This window comes from Dermacentor albipictus, chromosome 1 (genome assembly GCF_038994185.2).
Source record: "Dermacentor albipictus isolate Rhodes 1998 colony chromosome 1, USDA_Dalb.pri_finalv2, whole genome shotgun sequence".
Classification (NCBI taxonomy): Eukaryota; Metazoa; Arthropoda; class Arachnida; order Ixodida; family Ixodidae; genus Dermacentor; species Dermacentor albipictus.
This window is the reverse complement of record NC_091821.1, coordinates 10,473,154-10,498,946: the sequence shown is the minus strand read 5'-3', so window position 1 is coordinate 10,498,946 and position 25,793 is coordinate 10,473,154. Positions and strand designations below refer to the sequence as shown.

The window sequence follows — 25,793 nt, the reverse complement described above, 5'->3', positions numbered from 1 at the left end:
ATGCGCTGGAAGTTGTTACGTGTCCTCTAGGGAGCGTTCTGCCTCAAATATTTTCAAATAGGCTCACTAATAGCCGAGATAGAAATATTTCAGTGCCCCGAACCCAGGATTTCAGCAGGCGGGCTTCACTGCCAAGCAAGGCGCTCTCTCCACTCGCCCCGTCTCGCCTACGCAAGCGAAATTCCTCCCCTGCATTCTCCCATACCAGGCCTCGAGGATCGCGTGACACATACGTCACAGGCCCCGCCTTCATATTTTTATTGATCCTCGCTTTTTTTTCGGCGCTACGCACTTTCGCCGACGGCGTCGCGTGCGAGCTGTTGTTGTCTCGTTCGCGCAGCGCACGATTTTGCGCACTGCACAACATGTCTAGCGGTATAATTCAGTGCTACACGAATACTGAGGCAGAACAAGCGGATCGCAGAGCATGATCACGCGCTGGAGCACGGTAGAAAAAGGCATAGTTTCGGTACCTGCGCACGTGACCGCACGAGTGTGGGAACAAGCAGACGAAGCGTAAGTACATCTCTCTTGCTTCGGTGCGAAGTAAAACAAACAAATAAACAAACAAACAAAAACACGCAGGCATTTGATTTGTGTGTTTTATTATTTCTCTAAACTTCTATTCGTCAATTCAAGCAACAGATCGCACAGATAACAGATATTGTCTTGAATAATTCTCGAAGTCACGTGTCACCACGAGCGGCGTCACACTGCGGACCCGAGTGCGTAGGCGCAGCGGCGCGATTACGCCACCGTCCGGCTTGGAGCGCGGCGACCGCAAGTGAAGAGGGAAACGGCGTTCGGATTAAAATTTCAGATCTTTCCGCTGCGAGTAGCGATGTAATACTTTGCAGACACGATTGTTATCGCGCAATGTATGCTCTACGCTTGTCAGCTGAAAATGGCCAGACCTGGTGAGGGGCCTTTTAACGAGCATTCAACTATAGAGAAATTTGATAATCGGTATTTTCTAACACTCGCTTTTCTTCCGAATATATCGAATTAAAATGCTGTGACTGTTTGTACGGTACTGCCTACGGCTGCTTCAAACAGTCGCCAACTGGGAGGTGCTTAAGCAAGCCTGACTTGGACTAAGCTTGGACTTGGAATAACCCAACGGGACCTACACGTCGGGTTGATTTCATTGGGTTAGGCCAAGGAAATATCACGTCGCTACTTCTGACCACATCTAGAGGTTTCCATCTATGTATGAATGCGCTTCTCTCTGCGGGCTCCAGAAAAAAAAGAAGAAAGAAGGAAAGAAAGAAAAAGAAAACGCCGCTGAGATTTTGGCCGCCTCTATCAAACAGCCAAATGATGATCTTGTTCAGTCGCTGAATCAGCGACTGAACGCAGCCGCGGATGCTCACTTTATGCCGCACGTGCCGAACAAGCGTTGCGGTCGGTATATGAATATGGGTCTAATATCCTGTGGTGGAAGGTACCCCTTGCGCGTAGCGTTTTCTCTTTCGCTCACAACTTCGCTCAAACGTTTCCCCCCGTTTATTTTCACTTGATGGCATCAGCCTCAGGGAGAGGCGCCTCGATCGCGGCGGCGTTGGCCAGCTTCGGTAGCCGGGAGGGAAGAGCCGCGGCTCGGCGTGCGTGGCGCGGATGGGCCCGCCGCCGCGCCCCCGGCGCGCAAGTGGCGTGGGATAATGACTTTCGCACACGACTCGAGTTTCGCGTGAATGTAAACACAGTGGCCGCGCCGCGCTCCGCGGGGGTGGGAAGTGGCCGCGCGGGTAATCTCCCGCGTTTGACGCGCTGCTTCTTCTGGTGCACTGGGTGCCACCGCCGGGCGTGGGTGGCTGGCATTCGCGACGCCGGGTCGGCATCCGGATCGATCTCTCTCACGACCTCGCGGATTTCGCCGTCTTTTTCTCGTGAGGCGCCGAGGGGCGTGCCGACACGAGGCTCGATGTTCCTTTTTTTTTTTCTCTTCGACTCTACGCGGGGATGTACACCTCTCGCCCGTCAGTGGGCCGTGGTGTCATGTTTGTTCGCACTTTTACCATGTTTTTTCCTTGCTTCTCTCTCTCTATCCCTCCCCTTCCCCTCTTTTTTCTTCTTTATCTTCGAATCGTGTCTTTCTCACATTCCGGAAAAGTTTCTGCGGCTGACTTACGAGCGTTGTCCAACCTATTCTGGTGTCGGTTCGGAGTCGGGAGATAAAGCAGTGAAGATCGGCGCAGGCTGACAGGACCGACGTAACGTTGGACAGGACAGTATCATGTGTCGCTTGCTCCCTGGTTCTTGTAGGTTTTTTTTTACTCGTTTTTCTTTCTTTTATTTATTATTATTATTTTTTATCGTGCCTCGAGAAGCGTAACTCTTGATTTATATGTTGCGGCGCAAAAGAGTGCGGGGAAGAAGTGTGCGAAACGAACTTGCTAGTGGCCTCGTGGGTCGTGCCTCTGTCGCTTTCGGCCCTGTTGTCGGCTTATCCACCGCGATTGCAGTGGCGTTCTGCTTTGGGACACGGGGTCGCAGCTTCCAGTCGCGGACGCAGCTGCTGCATTGCAAAAATGGTCTTGTAGTTTGGTTTCGGTGCATGTTAAAGAAAGCAATGTGGTCAGAATAATGACTGCACCCCCCTGCCTCCCATCTAGGACTTCAAGAAAAAAATTTCTCGTGTCATTGAGAAGCTAAACTATTATTATCTATTATGATTTTTAAAATTTTTTTACCGTCACCGCACAAATTTTGATTATTGGCTCTCAGGTGAAGTGAACAGGTCTTTTTATAATATATACATATAATATTTACATATCCTTCGAAATGCTGAATACGTTCTTTACCGTATGTTTGAAAAGAAATAAAAAAATTAACTTTCTTTTCTGCCGTTCTTAGAATACATACGTTTTTTGTCGTTATCTATTATTATTATTATTATTATTATTATTATTATTATTATTAACATCTTTAAGAACGATAAGCACGCTCCTGCTCCGCGTAGCATTTCGGAGGCCCGTTCGAGGTCTCGGAGGAACATCGTGAGCCCCGGTGCAGTGCCAGCGCTTTCCGTTGCAGACCGCGGTTCGCGCGTCTCCGTGCACGGCTTCGTGGCGGTGAGCCTACAAGGGAGCCTCTACGGGGTTGAAGGAAGGGGAGGCTGCAACGGCTGTGCAGCACGGTGCCTCGAGCAGCTTGCCACAAGTCCGTGCATGCATGCCGGGTCTCCGCCCCGGGAGCGCGCGCAACCACTGCCGCCGGTGAAAGGGGCTTCTTTCTTGATCGGGGCGATGTGCTGGAGACGTGGAAGAGCAAATTAAAGCGGGAGAGAAGCCAGCTAGCCCGCTCTGCGGCCGGATCTCTCCGGGGGGATCAAGGACCCACTGTCGCTTCGGATTTCCACTCGCGTAGGGACTGTTTATCATTACTTGGGCCCGGGAGGGTATCCTCGCGTAGAATACGATACGCCCGCCCGCGGCCTCTTCCGCGCGCCTTCGTTCTGCTCTCGCGGGGGTGGCGGCCGTTCTCGCGCTGACATGTGGTCGGCCCTGCCTCGCTCTCTGACTGCGCTCTTGTGCGCGAGTGCCGGTGAAAACGGAACGCGGAAAATAAACGACGGAGCGCCCGCCTCCTCGCACGTCGTGATCGCGCGGTAGCTCTTCGTGCACTGCTTGCCGCTGCCTTCTTGTTCTGCGCCGTCGAGCCCGGAAGCGCGCGTCTTGCATGGTGCGTGTTGCGTGCATCTCCGCGGCGCTTCGGGCGCCGCGCGATACGCTCGCGTCCTGCGGCTGGGCTCGCGGTCCGACAGTTCCTCGCTCTCTTTTCCTTGCGCGCACGTACGTGACACTTTTTCGAGACATCTATGGTCATGGCCGCACAAAAGTTTGGTAGCTTTCTGGGCGTCTTCTAACTCTAGTGGCTGAAGCGATTAGTCGGCAAATAGGTCTGGTGCAGCATCTTTTTGTGTTCTTCGGGACTTGCGTATAGATATATGGCGCTATGTTGTGTCGTTTAACTTGCCCGACACTTGCGACGACGGTTCTATAATAGCGCACTGACTTCGATCCGGCTCTACATGATATACATTTAATCCGCCATACTTCGATTCGAGTTCGATTCCTGCCAATTCAATCTCGGGGGTAACACCGTTTCTCGATGTGACGCTATAGGCGCGGCTTTATGTAAAGTCTCTAGTCGCTTCTTCTCTTGGACCTAATAACTTCACGAAAAAAAAAGAAAAGAGACAACTGCTTGTTTTCTTGTTGATTCAGACTAGCGGCGACTTCAGGTATGGAGTCACTGGGTGTGTCATTACACTGCATCAGTGCGTTGCGGTGTGTCACCTGCGACGTTGTGGAGCACATCCTTATTGAAGACTTACATCCGCGAGTAGCTAGGATTGGCATGTTGATGTGGATAGGTTAAAATAGTGGACTTTGGGCTTCCGAAGGTGGTAATTCCTAATGACATTCTCTTTGAATCGGGGTGGCAAAAATAGCCATCTATAGCCTGTGTCAGCTACTTACGCGTTACCGTATCGTGGTTATAGTCATTTGCCCATCTCTGCTTTATCTAGTACTTACTTCTGCCTGTGACGTCAGGATACTCGATTTGTTTCCACCAGTTTCGTGCATTGTGTAAGACCAAAGAGGGAGCGCGTTTTCCGGGAGCTTGACGAAGATCCACTCACAGTGAATGACAAGGACAAAGAAGGTTGAACATACGAACAAAATGTTATGTATGTGCTAACTAAAATGTTTGCATGGGACGCAGAAGAAACAAAGGCGAACAACAGGTATCACCTTTTTAATTAGTGGAACATATTTCTCTGTCCGCAAAGCCAACTAGCCCCGCGCTTCGAACTTTATTGACTTAAATAGGGGTAACAGCTATAAAGCCATGTGAGATTGTTCTGCTTTGTTGTAGCGCAGGAAGAACGACAGGGACAGAGAAGGGCACAATAGACAAACACACAGCGCTTACTTTTAACAGCAGGTTTAATTCCAGTTTTCGCAGCCGTAATTATACTTCTCAAAATCTCATATGACACCTGTACGTTGCTCAGTAAGCGTAAACAAAGCGGAAAACCACCGGCAGGCCCCTTTGCGGCCACACAAATTGTTAGCTGGGTATCCGTTCAACGCGAACAAAGTTAATCGAGCTATTTTATTGATACAGAAATCGACGGATTACTGACGCATGCGCCACGAAATGTTGCTACATTCCTAGCTTGCATAATTAAGCGCGTCACTTCGCAGTTGCTTCTGCTCATGCTTTCTACTCATGATTCTACTCACGAAGAAAAGTTGGTGACACATGCGTTAGTATAGGCCATCGATTTCTTTATCAGGGAAAGAACTCGACTATCTTTGTTCGTGTTGAACGGATATCCTACTAGCAATCAGTGTGGCCACAAAAGAGTCTGCGTGTTGTTTCTCCGGTTTTGTTTACGTTTACCGAGAAATGTACACGTATCCTATGACATTTTGAGGATCATAAGTATGGCTTTGAAAACTGGAAATAAACCTGCTGTTGAAAGATAGCGTTGTCTGCTTGCTTAATGGGCCTTTATGTGTCCCTGGAGAAAGAAAAGAGAGGCTCGATTTTTGTTAATCACAACCACATAATTCCAGCACGCAATGAATCCGAGGTATGCGTATAGGTAATTAGCTGTGGTTGAAACAGAAAATATGGAAAATATTGAAAAAAAATGGACATGAAAGTGGACGAAAAGTTAACTCGTCGCCGGTGGGGACCAAACCCGCAACATTCGCATTACGTGTCCCTGTCGTTCTGCCTGCGCTACAACATAGTGAAAGATGCTATACCAACAAGCCCATAAATAGCTCCTCATGCGAGATTGGCTTTGCTTCCCGGTGTTTCGTCGTTCACTACCAGGAAGTGCCGCGGGGAGTTGAAAGTCCAAACCCCAGCTCAACGGGGGCCTTCTTGTGGAGCTCCGTTCGACCAAAAATCTGCCACAACTGTTGCTGCGACGTGCGAATACGTTCTGCTTATTAGGCTGTTTTAGCAGAGCGTTTTTGACGGTCCGCTCCGCTCAGCGGGCTAGCGGAAGCGCAAGTGCGCATGCGCGACCCGTTCAGCAGTGAGCGGGCGAGCGGACGGGAGCCCCCTCTCCGCTAGAAAGCTTTCTCAGCGGAGCGCGGCGAGCGCGTCAAGCGGGTCTAGCGAAGCAAGATGGCTGCCCCCAGTGCTGCTAGCCCGTCCACGAGGTCGTTTGAATCGGGATTTGTAAAGCGCAAACCTAGAGTACACTTTAGGAGACACGAAGATCTTCTATTCGGGAGGCTGTGGCCATGAACCCGTTTCAGAACCATGCCATGTGTGCATGTTTGTTTATGCGGACCACGTTTTAGGTGTACTGAAAGAGCTACTGGCTACAACACAGCGTAACGGCTTTGTTAATGTAAGGATTATATGTATATATAAGAAATGAAAATGCAATGTATTGCGTGAAATGCCTTCAGACACTTGAGCAATTCCAAATATATTATTTTATTGCGGCAATTCTTACAACTTGAATATTATGTTCATAGCGGTTTTACCTTCTGCGGCAAGGTGGCGCGTCAGGCAAGCACATGCCTTTCGGACGCAGCCGGGCGCTCCGCTAAAACTGATTCTTCGTCCGCCGCTCCGCTAACTGTGAGCGGGTACGCGAGAGCGGACCGGACCGTCAAAAACGTTCTGCTAAAACACTCTATTCTCGGCACACATGCTTATCTACGAGCGAAGTCTGAGACGTCACCGTTATAGCTCCGAAATGGCTGGCTGGCTGTCACGGCGCGACAGCATTATGGGGAGCGGTTCGTTTATGCGTGCACGTCCAGCTGCCCGCCGCAACAATGCCTTGGCTTTTCCGGACCGTTCAAGCTGCATCGGTCGCGAGCTTTTTTTCTTCTCCATCGTCCTTCCTCACCGGGCGACGTGGCATCGCGTTCGAGTGTCGCAGGGCCGGCGAGGCGGGCGCGCGTGTGTGACGGCGCTGGAATGCTTCGGCGTGAGGGGCCGCCTGTCGCGCGGTCGGCCGTGCTTCGCCGAGGCCGCGCTATGCGCTCTTCTCCTGCTTCCTCGTGTCACGAGCCGCCTGTGTCGCGGCCATCACCGCCGAGTTATGTCACGGCTCTCGCTGCTGGAGCGTCGCCTGCTCGCTCGCTCGCTGCCGCTGAAACGCCTGCCCGCCACCGCGCCATTGTGGCGGTCCGCTGCTGCTGAACGCCAGGTTTGATACACGGGCACGACTGCCGCATTCCGATGGCGAAATGTCCCACGACTTTGGTGCGCGTTGAAAGCGGTCGAAGCGAATCCTGAGCCGTCCGCGATATACCGCGTCCTTCGCTGCAATAAATAAATAAATAAATCGATCGTTAGGTATAGCCACGGGCGGTGTGTTCGTCTTGCATCCGTGCTCACTACCGTCGCCAAAAAGCCTTTCGGTTCCCCAGCACCGCCATGGGCGCCCTAACGGCTTCACTTTTTACGACATCTGTCGACCCTACGGAAATCTTCAGGTCGGCTTGTCCGCTTTTACCCAACTGCGTTGATTAGGTTGGATACTATAAGGGCCAGCCACGCGCACTTAGCGCGACTGCGTGTGATAGTACTGCGGGAACCTCGGCCACCAACAGCATCCTGCTCAGAAAACACGCTGGCTGTTCATATATTCGTCATGATTAAAATAAAAAAAGTATGTGCCGCCGTTGCGCTGGTATACGCCAACTCGCGAATTGCGAGGAACCTGGCTATACTAGACAAGGTATAAACGGCGAATTTTAGTAAATTCGCCGAGCCTCCAAAATTACTCTATGGGCTCTTAGCAAAATGTACTTGTGGGCCAGTAGTATACACCGGCATCTACACCTCGGTCGACGGCTTTCGATAATGCGAACGTCTTTCGTAGTCTCCACGTCCGTTTGGGTCCGACACGGTTGGGTCTCCCGCGAGCTCGCCTCGCGAGCACTCTTTCTCTATGTAGTACATACGTGGGTGGCAAACATTCGCGAGCTTCGCAATCCTGAGACTGATCGGTCCTCCACGTTGTCGCGGTCCATGTGTGTAGGCTATTCTCATTGCAAAAAGAAAATGAATAAAATTACGCGGCTGCGGAGAAAACACATTACTTAAACGGAACAGCAGAAACGCCGCTCAGACGCGTTTGCTTTTACGAAAGAGCGCGGGCTGTCGTAGTCAATAAACACCGGTGCCGAGCCGCGCGAAAACTTCCCTGTGGGTCACCGTGCTGCCGAAGCGCCTCGCGGTGCCTCCTTCATTGCTACCGTGACGTTGTTGAAAAGTAAGTCGGTTTCACCCCATGCGTTCGTTAAGCGCAGCCCTAGCGAGCTTCGCAGCCACGGACAGTCGGCACGTTGCTCAGGTCGAATTGCTTAATTAACGACGCTATCAGTGAAAAGGCATCGATTCTTTAAATTTTCTTTCTTTTGATGGAAATGGTCGGGGTTCACTGCAGGAATTGAAGGCCACACTTTCCCTCCCTCGCGCTGAAATTCAAAAGCGCGGCATGTCAGTGTGGCGTCGCAGTTTTCAAACTATAGTTTCTCGCGTGCGCCGTTTCGACGCAGGAAAAAATTAAAAAATTATTGAAACTTGCTAGCTTTCCTCTTCGGTTCCTTCAGAATGCAATGTGGGATCCTGCTTATACTGACAAACAGTCAACTAGACCCGAGCAGACGCTGTCAAAATCCGTGACGTCACGATGAGCCGGTGCAGCAACTTCTAGACGGTGCCGCGACCTGTCTTTCGCTTTCGCGTATTTTTTTATTCCTTTTTTTTACTTTACCAAGCCTGCCCTCACACTAACTTAAGTGACCACTTTGCCGTTGAAGAAACGTAATTTACGAATAAAGCTTAACCGAATTACCCCTTGACCGCACAGTGCCCTCGTGACAGCTGATGTCTCTACTGACTCGAACGCTTAATTCAGGACTAATCGAACTCTGCCTGAACGGGCCTATAATTCAATTATTTAATGGTCCCTTTCTTTGAAATAATATTTTTTACATTTTTGAACTGCCAGGAACATTTGTCTTGTGGGTGAATTTTAGAAACGATGTCGCTGTACTTTTCCAATTGTTGCTCCTGTTACTATCGTTGTTTTGAGCACAATTATGTAAGAGAAGAAGAGTAGCCGGCAACACGTACGAGCACCAACATCTCCTTAAACACAGCCAGTAATAATAATTAAAAAAATATTATGTTCGCCTTCTTCCAAGTGCGGCATACTTGAAGTGGTCATGCATTGCGTATAACTTATGAAAGACTCCATTTTTTCCTGCCGAGTTTTTTTTTTCTGTACATATCTTGCACAGCATAACTTCATCCCCAGCTGCGCTCGGCAGTTCGGCTGCTTTTCTAAAGCTACGTTTAATTTTGGCTACGTGGTTGTACTGGGTACTGTACAGTTAAGCATATAACTTGTGCCATATTATGAGGTCGTCGTAGTTCATTGACATTGCTCTATTCAGCTTTGACGACTTGCATCCTGTCCCGGCCAATGCCAAGTCTTCTCCAATTATTTTGTTTCCCTTTATTGTTACTGCTTATCAGAAATAAAGCAGTTTCAGCGTTTGACCAGATCAGTGTGCAAAGCTGGCATCTTGTAGCTTGGTGGTTGGACTTTGAAGTCATCGTTGGAGCCGCATACGGTAACTTCTGACGGAAAAAAAAAAAAAACTACGATTGATGCCATAGATTTCGTGCGGTGGGAGTTGTCGCCGAGACCGTAAGGGCGTGACATTACTTTTTCGATGTTCCTGCGTTACAGAAATGGCACAGCGCTATTTGAAAGCTGCGACAAGCTCGCCCTCTTTCTGAGGGAGGAGCTCCACTAAAGCCCTTCGTCATCCGCGTTTGTTAGTGGCATGTATGGACACTTGCGTATAGACTTTTGGCGCTAGTTCTGGACGAGTGAACCGGTCCCGTTTCTTTGAACGAAGCCTGCAGTGTATTACGTCGTGCTTCGCGGCTGCCGTGCGCTGCCTCCTGCTGTGGCGATAGACGAAGCCGCGCGCACGCTTGATCGTCCTCCGCTGTGCTTTCCCGCGTGACTGTCGTTGCCACCGTGTCGCTCCGCGTGTGGGCGAGACCATGCACTCGTCGAGAGCCGCGGCCTTTGGTGTGCGCGGACTTTCTTTGCGTGCGTCTTTTTTTTTTCTTTTTTTTTGCTACCGAGCTGTCACTCGAGCACCACCGCCACCACCAGCAGCACTGGCATGTGCGAGCGACCTTCTTTCTGACGATAGAGCCCGAGATGGGTGCGACGAGGGTGCGGTGGCGGGCCTCCCCTCGTTTCACCACCAGCCGCGGCCGCTTCGTCGCTGCCCCCTTGCCCGTCGCGTCTGGACTTTGGTATGCGCGCGACCTTGGGCTCGAAAGCGGTGTCGCATTTCGACGACGACCCCCCCCCCTCCCCCCCTGCCCCCACCCTTCTTCCACGCCTTCTTTTTCGTTCGCTACGACTGGCCGTGACGACTGGGACCGTGCCCCGTGACGACGAGACGCAGGCGACAGGGACGCTGGTACGAACCCAAGCAGCACTGCTCTCTCGCTTCTCGTGAGAACGCGCCTTAAACTGCGCTGTTTGCTTCCCAGAAACTCGACGAGATTGTAACCTTTCGGATGGGTCGTTGCAAATAGTCGGCTTCGGTGACCGTTCGCCTCTCTCTGACATGGAAATTGAGGAAACCTGAAGCTCCAGTCGAAGAATCGTCGTTTTGTATTCATTCGTTTATTCCTTCTAGGCGCGAAAAGTGTCGGCGCGGGTACTTCGAACCTTACAAACAATATCGGTGTGCTCTCGGTGTCCGCGCTCCTCAGGCATTCGTAGTTTCCAAGCGCCCGTCACCGCTTTCCATTGCTCTTTGGCTAAGAAGCCTGGCTTCTACCTTGTTTGTTCTCCGCACGTCATCGTGTGAACGCACCTATCGACGCTTCTCAAGACAACAGCGGGACTGCCGTTGTTTTGTTCAACAGTTGGACTGCGGTTGTGCCGATACAGCCGACACGGAAAATCTTGGGTGGCTCTGCCCGGTGCCCGCAAAAGCTTGGCACACGCATCTGCTGAAGCTGCCACATTCCGAGGATGGATGTAACTCGTTCGAGAGCACCGGCAGTGCGAGCGATACTCTCCTGGCTTACCTTGGGGCACTCATGGTCCAAGTGTGAGATGCCAGCAGAGGCACTCGTGCCCTGCACCCCTGATCACCGTAGTCGAAAGGGGAAAAAAAATGTTGAGTAATTATTTTTGACCTTTCACCTGAAGTTGCCAGGTCGTGCTGAGAAGAAGGGCCCAGTTTGTGCCGGTGGCGGGAAATGGTGTATGCAACAGTTCGACGTACCACTTAGCTGCTGCTGTGGCTGCTTATTCTTGAATAGAACAAAAAACATTTTATTGGAAACCGCCACATTAGGATCAGCTTAGCCAGGAAACAGAGTATACAGTATGCCACACTGACGTGGCCCAGCGCGTATACCCGTTTGAGTCGCCAGTATTCACGAAGATTCGAACGCATTTCTCTAGTTTGGCGTTCTTTCAGCTTATTCGAGAATACAGGCAATTTGTGCTACATTTCATGCGCCATGTGCGACTATTGTCTCTGTTGCATGTCCTTGCGAGGAAGCTTTTTTCCGACGTTATTCTTTATTGCGGGAGCTATTTCTTGTCTGCTGCTACTCTAGTGTACGTCTTTAGATCTTTTTTTTATTCCCTTTAGTCCGTCTCTTCTTGCTTCCTATTGGAGGCTTTTGGGGAATGGCCGCTGATGTAACGAGCTGTGCGCGTACTCTCGCTGCTTCCTCCTGCTGGTATCTTTACTGAACCAAACGCCTTCTCCGAATAAATGAAAGGCAGTGTAGAGGAGTTTTATTCAGTGGACATGGATTACATAAACATTTGATCCATTGATGAATGGATCAACGAGCCTGTTCTTTGGGCTGATGTAGTAGGCAAGTGGTGCACCGATTTTCTTCGAAATTGCCTTAGTTTCGAATCACTCGTCATTAAAAAGCGTGACGAAGTGCCACGGACGTCCCACTTAATGCTATTTTTTCCAATACGACTCCTTAAAACGACTTCAGAACGAAGTGGAACGCCAATATATTTTGCGGCTCATTTCTGTGACCGATGTCTCGAAAGGGATGGTAGTCTCAGTGTTTGTGATAAATGAACATGACACGTACTAGGAGGCGGGGATCGCCTCCTAGTACGTGATCGCCTCCTAGTACGTGATCGCCTCCTAGTACGTTTGGGAGGCGGGGATCGCCTCCTAAACGCAGGCGTCACGTTCTCGTGACGCCTGCGGCAAAAAGGACGTTCCACGTCCGCCGCCAAGGTCTGTGAGCGGTGGCGCTGGCTAACATTCCCAGAGTTCTACTAGGACACATAAATACCCAAGAAAGTGGATGGAGAAACAGCGCCGCGGTAGCTCAATTGGGAGAGCAACGCACGCGAAATGCGAAGGTTGTGGGTTCGGTTCCCACCTGCGGCAAGTTGTTTTTTCATCCACTTTAATTTCCATTAATTTATCGTTTCCTTACTTCATTTATTAAGCACAAGTAATTTCCCCTATGTTGACCTTGGTGTCAGTGTTTGTTGGCTTCTTATGATACGACTTCATATATATATTACACGGTGTCGCAGCTAACCTTAGCGAGAGTTTAAAAATATGTGAATGCCACGTAGCTGGACAGAAGCAATGTAATGTTGTTTGCCGTCACTTGGAGTCACTCAGATTGTTTTTCATTCCATCTAATTACGCAATTAGTCCTAATTGATTAATCATCTTCTCAAATATTATAATTAGATGAAAAGTATCAATGGAAAATTGTAAAGCAACATTAAAAACTACCGATACAGCTTTCTGTTGGTCAATACTAACTACATAAAAGTGTTTTTCCGAGCGTGACAGAACCCGCGAAATACACGCAAACTGCCTCGAGCGGCCAGTGGCATGGCAATTTATGGTTCGCGGTACTTAGCGTTTACGAGATTCGACAGATATGCATGCGTGCGTGCGTGCGTGCGTGCGTGCGTGCGTGCGTGCGTGTGTGTGTGTGTGTGTGTGTGTGTGTGTGTGTGTGTGTGTGTGTGTGTGTGTGTGTGTGTGTGTGTGTGTGTGTGTGTGTGTGTGTGTGTGTGTGTGTGTGTAACGCAGCAACAAACAAGAGAGAAGCTCACGGGAAGATGGAGGCTTGCAGTGATTAGCAGCAGCTGAACAAGGAATGTCGCTGAAGCCAACGTCTCGACAAGGGGACTTGTCTTCGTCGGGGCAGCGACTATATTGTAGTAAGGTAAACGGTAAACATCAAGGTTGCAACAAATAATGAACGGCTGCTTTATGCAACGGGACGTGCACAATTGGCTCTCCATTAAACAAACCGTGTACGCGATTGACGCTTTCATTTCCATTTTTCACGACCGCAGCTATATATTGCATGCTTGTGCGAGCGAGCTTTCTCTTTTTTTTTTTTCGCGCAAGGCAAGAAGAGCGACCCGGATGTGATTTCACGGAGGTTGAATCCATTTTCTTTTATTTTTCAACACATTTCCCGCGCAGCTGCACGGGCATACGGGCATTAATTTCTCCGGAACGCGCTATATCATTCGTAGGTGCAATAGTTAAAAGAAAAAAAAAAACACGTCCGCGACTCGTGAAGCGCCGTGCTGATTTAATGCGCGCGAGGCACTCGCCTCGGCTCCCCGAGGTCGTCCCTCTCCCACCGAGTCTTGGCGCCAGCTTGTCTAGGAGCGCTCGGCCGTGCGTGCCTCGGATGCCGACGGCTCCCTCTTCCTCCTCCTCCCCTGCGGCAAGAGCGCATGGATAAACGCCGGCGGAGGCAGGCAGTCAAGGCCTTGAGAATGCGAGCACGCGCAGCTCCGTGTATTGGCTGCGATGAAGCGGTACGAAGCTTGTCCAGAGAATGCCTGCCGCGCTCCCAATTACGATCATCTACGCGGCCCGCTCGCGAGCGACAGACGCGCTGCAGCCAGCCGCTGCAGCAGCGTTTATTTAGCACCTCGCGCTCATTCTCTGTGGGGCATGCAGATAATCCAGACGGTGACTTAGGGTTTCGCGATGCATCGTCGTGTGGGCTGGCTGGAGTTGACGATTGAGTCTCATGGAACTGCCGTTAGAAGTTAAAATAAAGCGACGCGGAGCAACGGCGGCAGCATTGGCACTGTCCGTGTTGTCAGCTTCTGTCGCTTTCGTCCTGTGGCTTTGCGCTACCTTAATGGGTTCCTTTATGGTAACGCCACCGCGCAGCACGTAGCATTGTCGTTTAGGAAAACAAACTGAGTTCGTGAGGTCCGCTCGGGATATTGTCAGTGCATTCAGAACAGAGGTTTGCCCAAATTTGTGCTGGAGCTAGAGCAAGTACACATCTTTTACCTTACGGTCTCCTTATTTAGTTATCTATTTGTTATTGTTTATTATTACTTTCAAGCTAATGCCAGTAACAGCGATCCCCGCGTCCTAGTACTGACATCGGCATACATCTGCATTGCTCAATTGACAATCGATTTGTGCACTCCCTGTGCACATCAATGCGATTATAACGCTATACCTTCGGATTGTTAGGCGATTCCTTCAGAATATGTGCCTGGCTGCTGGAGCATTAGTACTCCTTATACCCACAAAGCGATGAATATTTCCATAGGAATGAAGCTTCTCGTGCAAACGGCACAATCGTGCCGGAGTAGCCAGTGCCTAGCCGTATATCCGCAGTGCTTATTCGGTCGCGTTCGAATTTGTCACGTGACGCAGCGGCAAGAGCGCGCACCGCGATGAATTCTTGCGGCGGTTATACTTTTGGCTGTGCATTTGTACACGGAACCGTACGACCAGTTAATTTGGCGGAACCAGCTTCACTGTTGAGTGCAAAAATAAAATAATATAAATAAATAAATAATGACAGTAATTAATTAAATAAACGTAAATAAATACGTCAGTCAAAGAAAAGAAGGTTGACAAACTATAAATATTATACAGAAGACAGTGTTGTAGCAGCAGCTACCTCGTGGCTTTGTGGCAATGGTTATGACACTGACCAAGCGGACGAAGTTTAACAAACCCATGATGCGCCCAGAGAATCCCCAGCGCGGTAGCGAAACACTTGTCATGCGTAGCACCGTGTGCCGTTTCGTTTTGGCCCCAAGGTCGTCGCTGACCGGTGAGAACGAAATTGCATTCTGTTTGCTGCATATTGCCTTCAGTGTGTGTAGTAATGTGGGCCAGGCGGCCGGTGAGATTTGCACCGTATTCAGGCGCTCCATCGTCATTGGGGATTCCGTGTTTATGTTGGCGGCTCCGGCGAAAGGGGCGCCGGTGGGAAGGCTGTGACCCAGTGGCTGTCCTCCTCCTCGTCGCGAAGGGAGGATGCGGGGGGGTGGGATTTCTCCTTAGGGCGCGGCGCCCCGCTTTCTTGGCGCCCAGGGAAGGGGAGTCGCGAGGAAAAGGGCCCCGCGGGAGAAGCGCCTCTCCCTCTTTTGCTCCCGTCGGCTGTGTACTGCGGGGCATCCTGCCTCGGGCTGAGCTTGCAGGCAGGATTTTGCGATTCTCTCCCTCCTCCACTTTTCCCCACGGGAACAAACGTGGCGGGGCTGCGCTTTCTTTCTCTTTTTTCTTCTTTTGCGGCGAGTGAAATATGTGAGAAGTGAGGGAGCTACTCTTTCGGGTCGCGCTGCTCGTTTGTTGTGTCCCCTAGTGTTCGTAAATTTGTGCGCTAGGATGAGTGTGTGGCGGCCGTCGCTATGTTCTGCCGCTCGTCGTTCGTGGGCTGAATTCGCCGACAGCGTGCAGAGACCACCGTCGCGCGCTCTTATATAGCGTGATATTTAGCGTAGCGGATATTTATTAGCGGTGTTCGCGCTGCAACACGGGCGTAGCGGATATTTATTAGCGGTGTTCGCGCTGCAACACTTACAGGTACCCTGCGTGCTGAAAACGCACTTCAGGGGCGGCTTGCACGAACATTTAATTACGACAATAATAACGAATTTAAGAACGCGTTCTTAAATGCTCCCTAGACAACTCCTAGCCCGGACTAGAACGTGCTTTTAAATTCGTTATTATTTTAGTTATTAAATGTTCGTGCCAGCCGTCCCAGGTCACTGTCGGTCTCAGTACCGACGGTCGAGCACGTAAGTTACTGTTGACTTTTCGTTTTATTTCCGTGAATGTAAATACGACTTCATCGTCGGAGCTTTTAGCTGCGTCCTCTTGTGCAAGTGTCAACGTTACACGTGCACGCTTGCGATTCGTATACGTGTACTTGGTGTGAGTGGCTTGGGTAATAATACGGGCTCGCACTTCCCGATTCGAGCGCGTTTACACGAACTCGTCTTTAGGAAGTCGGAAGCTCAGGCAATAAGCTTCGAGACGAGACGATAGATGGCGCGAATACTGCGTTTATTTCCCGTTCACATGCCGCGCTTAGCCAACTCGACCCGTTCACTTTGTCAAGCGGGTCGGGATAAGCTAACCCTTGCAGGGCTTGCGTGAGTGAAGCCCTGTTGTTCAACTGGCAAAAGACAGAGAGGGGTAAAATCCGACAGAACCCATCCCACGATGGCTGTCGACGTTAATGCGATTAGCATTCAAACAGTGTAGCGACACACCGTATTGCTGAAAACACCTTTATTTAGAACCTGCAGTGGTCACTCCGACATTTGCATTGCTTCGGCTATACATATAAGACATCAGTGTCTCCGGGATGGGCTCACTTTGCCACGACCCTCGCTCGCCGGGACCGGCCATGACTGTGACGGCATGACGACGACTGTATGGCGACGATGTAGTGACGAAAAAGTAATAACGTGGATAAAACGGCGAAGGTGGTATGACGATGATGGCGTGACGATTATGAGATGATCACCACGATACCACAACGAATGCATGGCGACGACCTTATGCCGACGATGGCGTGGCGGCGACGGGGTAACGAAAATCGGATGACGAAGGTGAAGTAACGACGATAGAACAACCACGACGGCATCGCGACGACGTTATGACAACGAATGCATGGCGACGACTGTGTGACGACGCAATGTCGACGATGCCATGACGACGGCGACATAATGACGTTTGAATGACGGCAGTGTGATTACAGTGTAATGAAGAAGAAGGAATGACACCGATGCACGGAACGACGAAAGTGATATGACGACGGTGGCATGACGGCAATGGGACGGCAACTGTAGGACGATGGTGGTATGATGACGATGGCATGACGAGAATCAGATGACGAAGGTGGAATGACAAGGTGGAACGACCACGATGGCATTACGACAGATATTGACCCTTTTCGCGGAGCAGTTTGCTCCAGAGGAACGAGATGACGCTTTCGGCGGCGCGCCGCACGTTGACTCAACGAAAGCGCACGAATACGAAACCATTACAACTTCTGCCCCACTTCTTTGCGATAAGCTGTCGGAAAAATAACTGTGTGCTCTAGCGCATCTCTATTCATGCTGCAAAATGTTGAGCGGTAGAGGGAAGACGTGTGCTGTATTTGGCTGCAAAAATAGTGACTGGCATATTTATAAATGAAATAAATCTGTGTGACCAAGTTCGCGGACCACTGCTACATAAGGACTGCATATGTTGCGTGATGCACGGCTTTCCCCGAGCGTAAAAAAAAAATCACTCATCCGCCATCGTTGTATCACTAACCTCCAAAGAAGTGACTTCAACCCCGGAACGTCGGCAAGAGTGAGTACTGTTACGATCGGCCTGCAGGGGTACTGAACTGCAAACCTTTCACGGTCCGCTGCAGTTGTTTCATCGACCTGCGGTGTGGGCGATCTTCGGAGAAGCGACCTTCGAACCTTTCCCGGCCCGCTGCGACGACTCACTTTGTAAAGACAACAATGCGACTCCTCGACAGCCCAACGGCGCCGGCATGTGTAACCACGTTCGGTGGACCGAGTATTGTTAGTTGATTCGCTGTCGCCTTCACGGTTTGCTTGGAGCAAGAGAACTCCTGTAAAAGGGTGTTTTGCGGTGCTTTCTCACGGGCCCCAGAAGTCATCACAGTCAATGGACAGACGCGGCGGCTAGCTGCGGGGTCAGCTCTGGGATCAAGAGGCGCCTGCTTGGGTCAAGCGTATCAATCCCTGTCTACACTCTTAGAAAAATTTACACCCTTTGGGGCGTATCTTGTCCCACAACAATAATCGCCATCTGTCTTGCCCGCGTTTCCTTTCTTTAACGCTGCGAGGCCGGTACTTGCCAGTCACGAACGGCATGCGCGTTATCAGTGTGACGCAGCATTCTCGACAGGAAAGTAGCCAGAGCCGAGTTTTCAAGAAAGGAAACGCCAGCAAGGAAGGACGGAAGGGAACAAGGGGACTGCCACAGAAGAAATGTAATCCAGAAGTACATGTTGCTGGGCTAGTCGGTTCATATTGCTGAGTAGACCATAAATATGATCGCTTTGGCGCAAACAAGGAAGGACGGAAGGCTATGCTTTCCTGAGCGCGAATGTTCGTCTTGCATGCATTTGACAACACTGGTAGACTATAATGTAGGAGTCCGAGAAACAGTATTCAGTACAGCTGCCTCAATGAATGGACTGGTGTACCCCACCTTTTCCCACAGAGAAATTTGCAGACCTGAGCAATTGCAATGAAAGTGCTTAGAAAAGTACGGGGATGCGGACAGACCAGCCTTCAGACTACACCCTAAAACAAAATTACACCTTTTGCTCGTATCTTGCCACACAATAATAAACGTCATCTGTCTTGTCCGCATTTCCTTTCTTTAATGCTGCGAGCCCGGTACTTCCCAGTAAAGAACGGCATGCGCGTTATCAGCATGACATAGCATTCCCGACAGGATAGTCGCGGGCGGGGCTTTTTCAAGAAAGGAAACGCAAGCAAGGCAAATGACGATTATTGTTGTGTGGCAGATATACACCCCAGAGGGTGTACCTTTGTCTTAAGAGTGTAGGAACAGTTAATTGCGGAAAATAAGTTCCATGGCCACTTACGCAGCTTGTTACGCAGGATTGCACGCATTTATTTAACAATAATACGCCGTATGACAAACCGTGCGATAAAAAAAATAACCATAAAAACACACCTTACGAATAATAAACCAGGGCGCGTATACCACTGTTATTTTGTCGCCATTGATGATTCAGGCCTTAGTGTGTGCGTACAAGCCGCCGTTATGCATGCCGACATCATGCGAAGTCATGAAAGCGGAAACGAAATAATGCATTCTGGTTGGCCCTGGCCAACTTGTTCGTGTTTCATTTCTATACTATATAATATGTGGTATACGAGCCTCCGGATTGTCGGAGTGTACTTGCCGCGTTACTATGGCTATCTTAGAGAGCGTAAACTTTATTTTCAAATCAATAAAATTTGAGTCCGGCGTCCTTTTAGTGGGTCTGGGCACCCGCCGCGGACGCGGTTCCGAGACCTTGTCTCGAAGCGGCTATCTTAGAGGTTTTCTACTTTTAACGAAGTAATGCTTATGAGGAACATCGTTTCCTGTCTCGATGACTTTGTTACAACAAGGCCTTACTGTGTTTTAAATGGCTGTCACTTAAATTCGTGCCTCCCTCGGTTCCCCTCATTCTCGCTGACGGCACACACGGCCTGGTTCTGTTGTCTGCGCAGGCTACAAGCACTGGCACGCCGACCTGCGCATGGAGGACACGCCGCTGGAGGCTGGCCTGGCCTTCACGTGCAAGCTCAAGTCGGACGTGGACTTCCTGGGCCGGGCGGCGCTGGAGCGACAGAAGGCTGACGGCTTGCGCAAACGCATCGCCTTCTTCACGCTGGACGAGTGAGCGCCGAGGCACCCTTTTATTATTTAGTTCTCTCGGTGACCGCAGGCCGCCGCTACGTGCTTTAAGCAGATGGTAGGGTAAACCGACCTGAACGAATATTTTTAGATTTAAGCATAAAAATAAAAAGCCTGTGGAACTATAGACGGTGCAGTTACGAGTGTAATGGTCGTCCACTTCAAACCACTTAAAAATGGCGCCAAAGCGCTCACTGGTATTTAAAAGAGGCTGTTTGTGTTTGCGTGTCGTCTCAGCTGCTTTCGCCGGTGTATTTGCATGTTTTGTTGAATAATACGACATCATATTCAACATAGGTTCAGTTTATGACGTGTTTGTTTTCAATGCAATTTTTTATAGTGATTCGGCTGCTGTGGTGTATTGCGTCTACGGGAGTGTTTCGTTGTTGTTTGCCCAATTTTACCAGCGTTGTTGTGTTGTGCCCCAACATGCCGAAAGCGCACGCGAAGTGCACAATGATAAATAATGCAGCACGAAATGCGTTTCTGAGTGCCTTTGGCATCAAATCACGTGTATTCTTTGAGACATCTCTCACCTGCCTTGCCAGGGTGATGATTGGCAATGTAGAGTTCTGCAGCTCCGCAGGAAGCAATGAATGACGAAGAAGGAAACGAAACCTCATGAAACGCTTTGTGTATGATGGAAAGAAATCGATAAGTTGTGTGCATTCTGCTGTAGTGTTTTTAACGCTTGTGGTAAACGTGGAAGCATAAAAGTGTCTCTTTCTCACAATGACATTTTTGCATTTTTTAAATCTTTCACGTACCTTTCCTAAAGAATTACTTGCCTAGAATATTAAAATATTCCTTATGTCATATTGGCGAAAAGCAATAATACCTTGAAAATCTCCTCTTATAACTAAGATGTGTGAACAGTATTTTTTTTTTCTTGTATGATATATGCCCGCAGAAACCAAAATTTTCGGCGTTTAAAGACAGTCATGCGCGGACTATACTTGCCAATTTAGGTCGTAATCTTGTCAATAGTTTCTGAGAAAAGGTACGTTGAATTATGAAACTCTGATGTAAAATTAGATATATTAGAGGTGCATTGCCGAAAAGGCTGCCAAGTGTTAATCTAAAAAGGCATTCCCATTCACCACGCAGAATTTCAGATTAACACATACAGTAGCTTTAACAGTGGAGCGCTAGAACCAAGGTGACCCATTTACGCTACACCACCCCCCACCCCGCGCCTCTTTTTAAACAGGCAGCAAGCAGGAAGCTGCGTTTGTGAATTACACTTATCTAGTGCGAAACGACCGCGCGTTTACCGTGAAAAGAGGAGCCAGGAAATACTAAGAAGCACGATAGAAGGGTGACTGGTATAGTTGCTGCGGCCATCGTGAAGTTCTCGCAGCAGCCCGCTGTGAATGTATGGATTTGGAGAGCGTCTGCTAGGGTCCAGTTAATCATTTACCGGCAAAGCATAATCAGAATCGGTTTTATTGTGATGATTAGAAAGATTACTGTTAACGCAGTAGTTAATGTGGGAATGAATAAATGAAAGATATAAGGATAGTAATATCTCATGGTTAAATATGTTTCGTGGCCTTAGAACTACCCTGATCCCGTAGGTAATCTTCTGTTTTACTTTGGTTAGTTCTTCAATCAATTTAAGATTTCTGTCTACTTCTATACCAAGATAATTACAGGAAAAACTTGCAGGGATAGGACTGGCGCCAAGAAAAATAGGAGGAATGGAGTAAAGTGTTCGTTGGTGGGCAGTGAATACAATAAATTTTGTTTTCGACAGGCTTATATGTAGCTGGTTAGTATGGCACCACTCCAGCGGCCTGTGTAAATCGGCATTAAGGTTAGATGCTAAAGTTGTAAGACATTTATCGGAGTTAATGATAGTAGTATCATCTGCATAAAGTATACACTTTGAAGAAGAGGGGCAGTTAGGCAGATCATTGACATATAATAAAAATAAAAGCGGACCCAATATGGAAATGTGGCTTTTAGGGGAACCAAAGGCACAACATAAGCTTCGAGGACGTTTCTTGTGCGGGTGCACGTACTAGAAGATAGCTTGAAAATGATGACGTCACACCATACAGCACAGGCACTTATGTTTCGGCGCGAAATTACAAGAAACGGAAGGTTGGCCGCTATATTTTCCAGCAATAATTGTTTTCCCGCCAAATCAGTGGAAATTCGGTTTTGAAAGAATACTTTAGTGGTCTCAACTGATTTAATGTTAATGTTTAGTGTCACTTTAACAATTAGGTCTGGTTGAAACGCTAGCGAAAATTGGAAAGTGCTAACCCACAGCTCGCTTACAAGAGTAATTCTTGAATGTGCCATGCGGTTTCGCTTTGTTGCCGGTCGCTAGACGCGGTGCAGTCGTTGAATTCAACGTCTGAAAAGAACTGTACCTGCATAACGGCGAGCGTGGAAACGAAAATACTTGCTCAACATTTCCCTCTCCCTCCCTCTCTCTCTTGTTTCAATTTGACCTGATGGAACACCGTCGATAGTTCCCTCGCGCCACGACCTTCATTGTGCGCCTCTTAATTATCTGGAGTGTGGCTAAATCGCTGAAACCTAACAACAAAAGAAGGCTTGCTTTCTTTTTCTCTTTCTGTCTCCCTCGTGGCTTCCGTGCTCCAAAACTTCCGCGAGTACCAGTTCACATGCACGTGGTCCTCCTTGTGCGATGACAGATGACAGATGGCCTGGCGCGGCCAGATGAAGAGGCGCCGTCGTTATTTTCCCCGCTGGCCGCGCTGCTGCGCCTCGTTCTCCCGTGGCGACGTTGCAAGTGGCCAGCGCTGGCTGGACGGCCCGGATGCCGCTCTCTTTGAAGTTGGCAAGCAGCAAATGCGGACGCGCGCACGTTTTCAGTGTGGGACGTTCTATCACGTTGGCAATTATATGGATACTCGAGGCGCGTTCGCGCCCTCGGCGCCGCCGCCGGGCTGTACGTCGGTGCAAGCTCGGCTCGCTCGTCGAGGGTTTCTCCAGAGACTCGAGAGAAAGGCGCGCAGTGCATTTGCCTGCAATAACGACGAAGCCTATAGGGGACGCACGCTCCACTCGATCGACTCAGCAGCGTTTTGGCTTCCGCTGCTGGCGTGAGAGTTGTGCGCACGAACGCTGGCGTTTCCGCTGAGCAGCTGTGCGTGCGTACCACACCGAGGTGCGCTCACTGGTCTGAGCAGAACGGACAGTATACACTGCAAGCTACAAACGCCTGACGGCTTTAATGCGATTCACATTCTTATGATGCTTCACGCACTTTCCGGTAGCTACCCATCGGTGTGTCCAACCGTTTTCTCGCCAACTTGGTTCTCTCGGTACACTCTTAAAACTGTTGCACCCTTTGGGGTGTAAATTCGTCCCACATCAATAATCGTCATCTGCCTTGCTTGCGTTTCCTGAAAACTCGGCGCTCGCTACTTTCCTGTCGAGAATGCTGGGTCACACTGTGTTGTGCCATTACCACAAGCCCGGATTCCGAATCTGCAAGATGCGGAATCTATCCTGCGAGCGCCCTAATTCTCCCTTCACAAGTCAAGATGCTGAGCCGTCAGGCAGCGCGCGGGAGAAGCCTCGGCGAGCCGCAAGTTTGGACATGTCAGCGTGTGCCAGACAGCCCGGCGCCGCACCTCCCTTTGCCTGGAGGTCACCGCGCGCGCGAACTTTGAACCGGGTGGCCAGCGCGGTCGCTGGTTGGACCCCTCGGACGACCGTCGTGTGCTGACTTTGTATTGGGCCGTTTGAGTGACAATGGTCCTCGGGGATTATAAAAGCAGCGACACGCCGCCTGAAAAACAGGATCCGCCAACCCACCGGGAGAGAGTGTCGCTCCCGACTGGGGTGAGATGTGTCACGCGTTTTCGCCGGACGTCGTCGTGCGAGAACAGTCGCGTTTGTTGTGAGCACTCGGCCCCAGTGCCGACCCGTTCATGTCCTGTATGATAACCTGTATATAATGTATAAAGTCCCTTTTGTTATTCTCATCGACGCCAGGCTCGGAGTCTTCGCTACCAACGCTCTGTCACGAAACGGGTGACGAGCGCTACGGGACCACAAAGCCGTAATCGTGGTGCAGCGGTACAAGTTCGTAACACTGGTGGCACCGGTTGGATGTCGTAATACTGGTGGCACCGGTTGGAAGTTCGTAACACCGGATGGCAGCTACGGGATTGACCGGCATCAGCTACCTCGGCGCGGTGAGTGCCTGAAGTTTACCTCAAACACCAGACTTTCTCTGACACAGGTTATAGTAGCTTAGGGAAGGATTTGGTGTTGCATTGTGATAACCTTGTGTGTTTCAAGCCTAGTAAGAGTGTTTTGAAAACCAGGGGATGCTGAGGGGGTAAACAGGGCAGTGTGTGAAATACTTGCATATGTCTTACTAGTAGTGTTATAGTAGCGTACGGCAGGTATATTCAAAAAAAGGGTAAACAGCAGGAGGACAGTGTGAACGATGGAGAAGTACAAGGTGAAGGAACTTCTCGAAATTTGTGAGGAGTTGGGCATTGAGTTGGGCTCAACCAAAAGAAAGAATGCGATCCTTGAGGTCATGAGGACTGGGGACGTAACGGCTGAGGAAGCCGCAGAGGCCTGGGCGGATATCAATGAACGTCGGGAAAAGGAGGAGAAGGAACGTTGCGAGCAGGAAAGGAGAGAAAAGGAACTTCGCGAGGAGGAAAAGGAGGAAAGGAGAGAGAGGGAGCGACGTGAGCACGAGCTTAAAATGAAAGAGTTGGAGATCCGAAATAACTCGCCGGCGCCTAGTCTCACTTCTAATGTTCCAAGATTACGCGATCAACTTCCACCCTTTGTCGTCGGAGAGGATATGGCCAAATACCTCGTGAAATTTGAGCACGTGTGCGAACGGAATAGCATTGAGCGATCCCTTTGGGCACAGAATCTGTTAGCGTTGCTTCCTGGGGAGGCATCAGACGTAATAACTTGCTTATCGAAAGAGGCGTTCGAGAGCTACAGTGATGTGAAGGAAGCGCTACTGCGGAAGTACAAATTGTCGCCCGAAGCTTTCCGGCAGAGGTTCCGGTATGCAAAAAAGGGCAAGGAGTCGAATGTTGACTTCGCGTTTCGTCTAAAAGCCGACCTGGTGGAATGGCTGAAGGGCGAAGAGGTTTACGACGACCGCGACAAAATCGTCGAATGCATCGCGTTGGAGCAGTTCTACCGTTGCATTGATGAGGATGTCCGGCTCTGGCTGCAAGATAGGCTAAAGGAGGTTAAGCTAAACAAGGCAGCAGAGTTAGCGGAAGTGTATTACACCCGCCGCAGCTTGCACAGCAAGGCAGTGCGCGTAGAAAAAGCAGATAGAAGAGATGGGTTTTACGGGAAGCCCGACGAACGGAAGGAAATCACGCGTCGCGAGTTTCGGGACGACGAATCCCTTACCAAAGAAACTGAAAGGGAAGGGCAGAATACATCTCAGAATGATGACGATGGTCCGAAACAGCGAAACGAAATGACGCGTTCTTTTGAAAAACGGAAACCGTTAACCTGCTACAATTGCAAAAAGCAAGGGCACATCGCTGCAAGCTGCCCAGAGAGAATTGCTTTTGCAACGATACAGGAAACTCACAAGAACATACGTCTATTGGAGCCCTATGTGCAGGAAATTAAGGTAAACGGCAAGAAGTGCCGAGCACTGCGGGACTCTGCAGCAACTATGGACGTTGTTCACCCGTCTTTCGTCTCCTCGAGTGATTTTACGGGAGAGTGCGTTAGGATACGGCAAGTGGCCGAGAAGGAGAGTGTCTGTTTACCGATCGCAACGGTTATCATTGAAGGAGAGTTTGGGAAATTTAACACCGAAGCCGCTGTGTCAGCCGCCCTCCCGGAGCAATTTTCCTACCTCTTCTCAAATAGCTCGGAGCAGCTGCTGAGGGATCAGGGCAAATCATTCTTTGCCGACGTGGCGTACATGGCCCCCACGCGATCCAAAGCGCGCCCGCTGTCGAGGGAACTTGACTTAGCGTCGGTGAGCGAAAGGCGGTG

At 49.9% G+C, this 25,793-nt stretch overlaps 1 protein-coding gene across 6 annotated transcripts in view; it reads left to right on the top strand.

The window, feature by feature from the left end:
* The window catches only part of Sardh (Sarcosine dehydrogenase), a 156,922-nt gene that overhangs the window by 113,556 nt on the left and 17,573 nt on the right, over positions 1 to 25,793 (top strand). For all 6 annotated transcript variants that reach the window (XM_070539006.1, XM_070538997.1, XM_070538999.1 and 3 more), the window contains exon 18: positions 19,619 to 19,787. In XM_070539006.1, the coding sequence (XP_070395107.1) occupies positions 19,619 to 19,787 (169 nt within the window). The remainder of the gene's footprint in view (positions 1 to 19,618; positions 19,788 to 25,793) is intronic.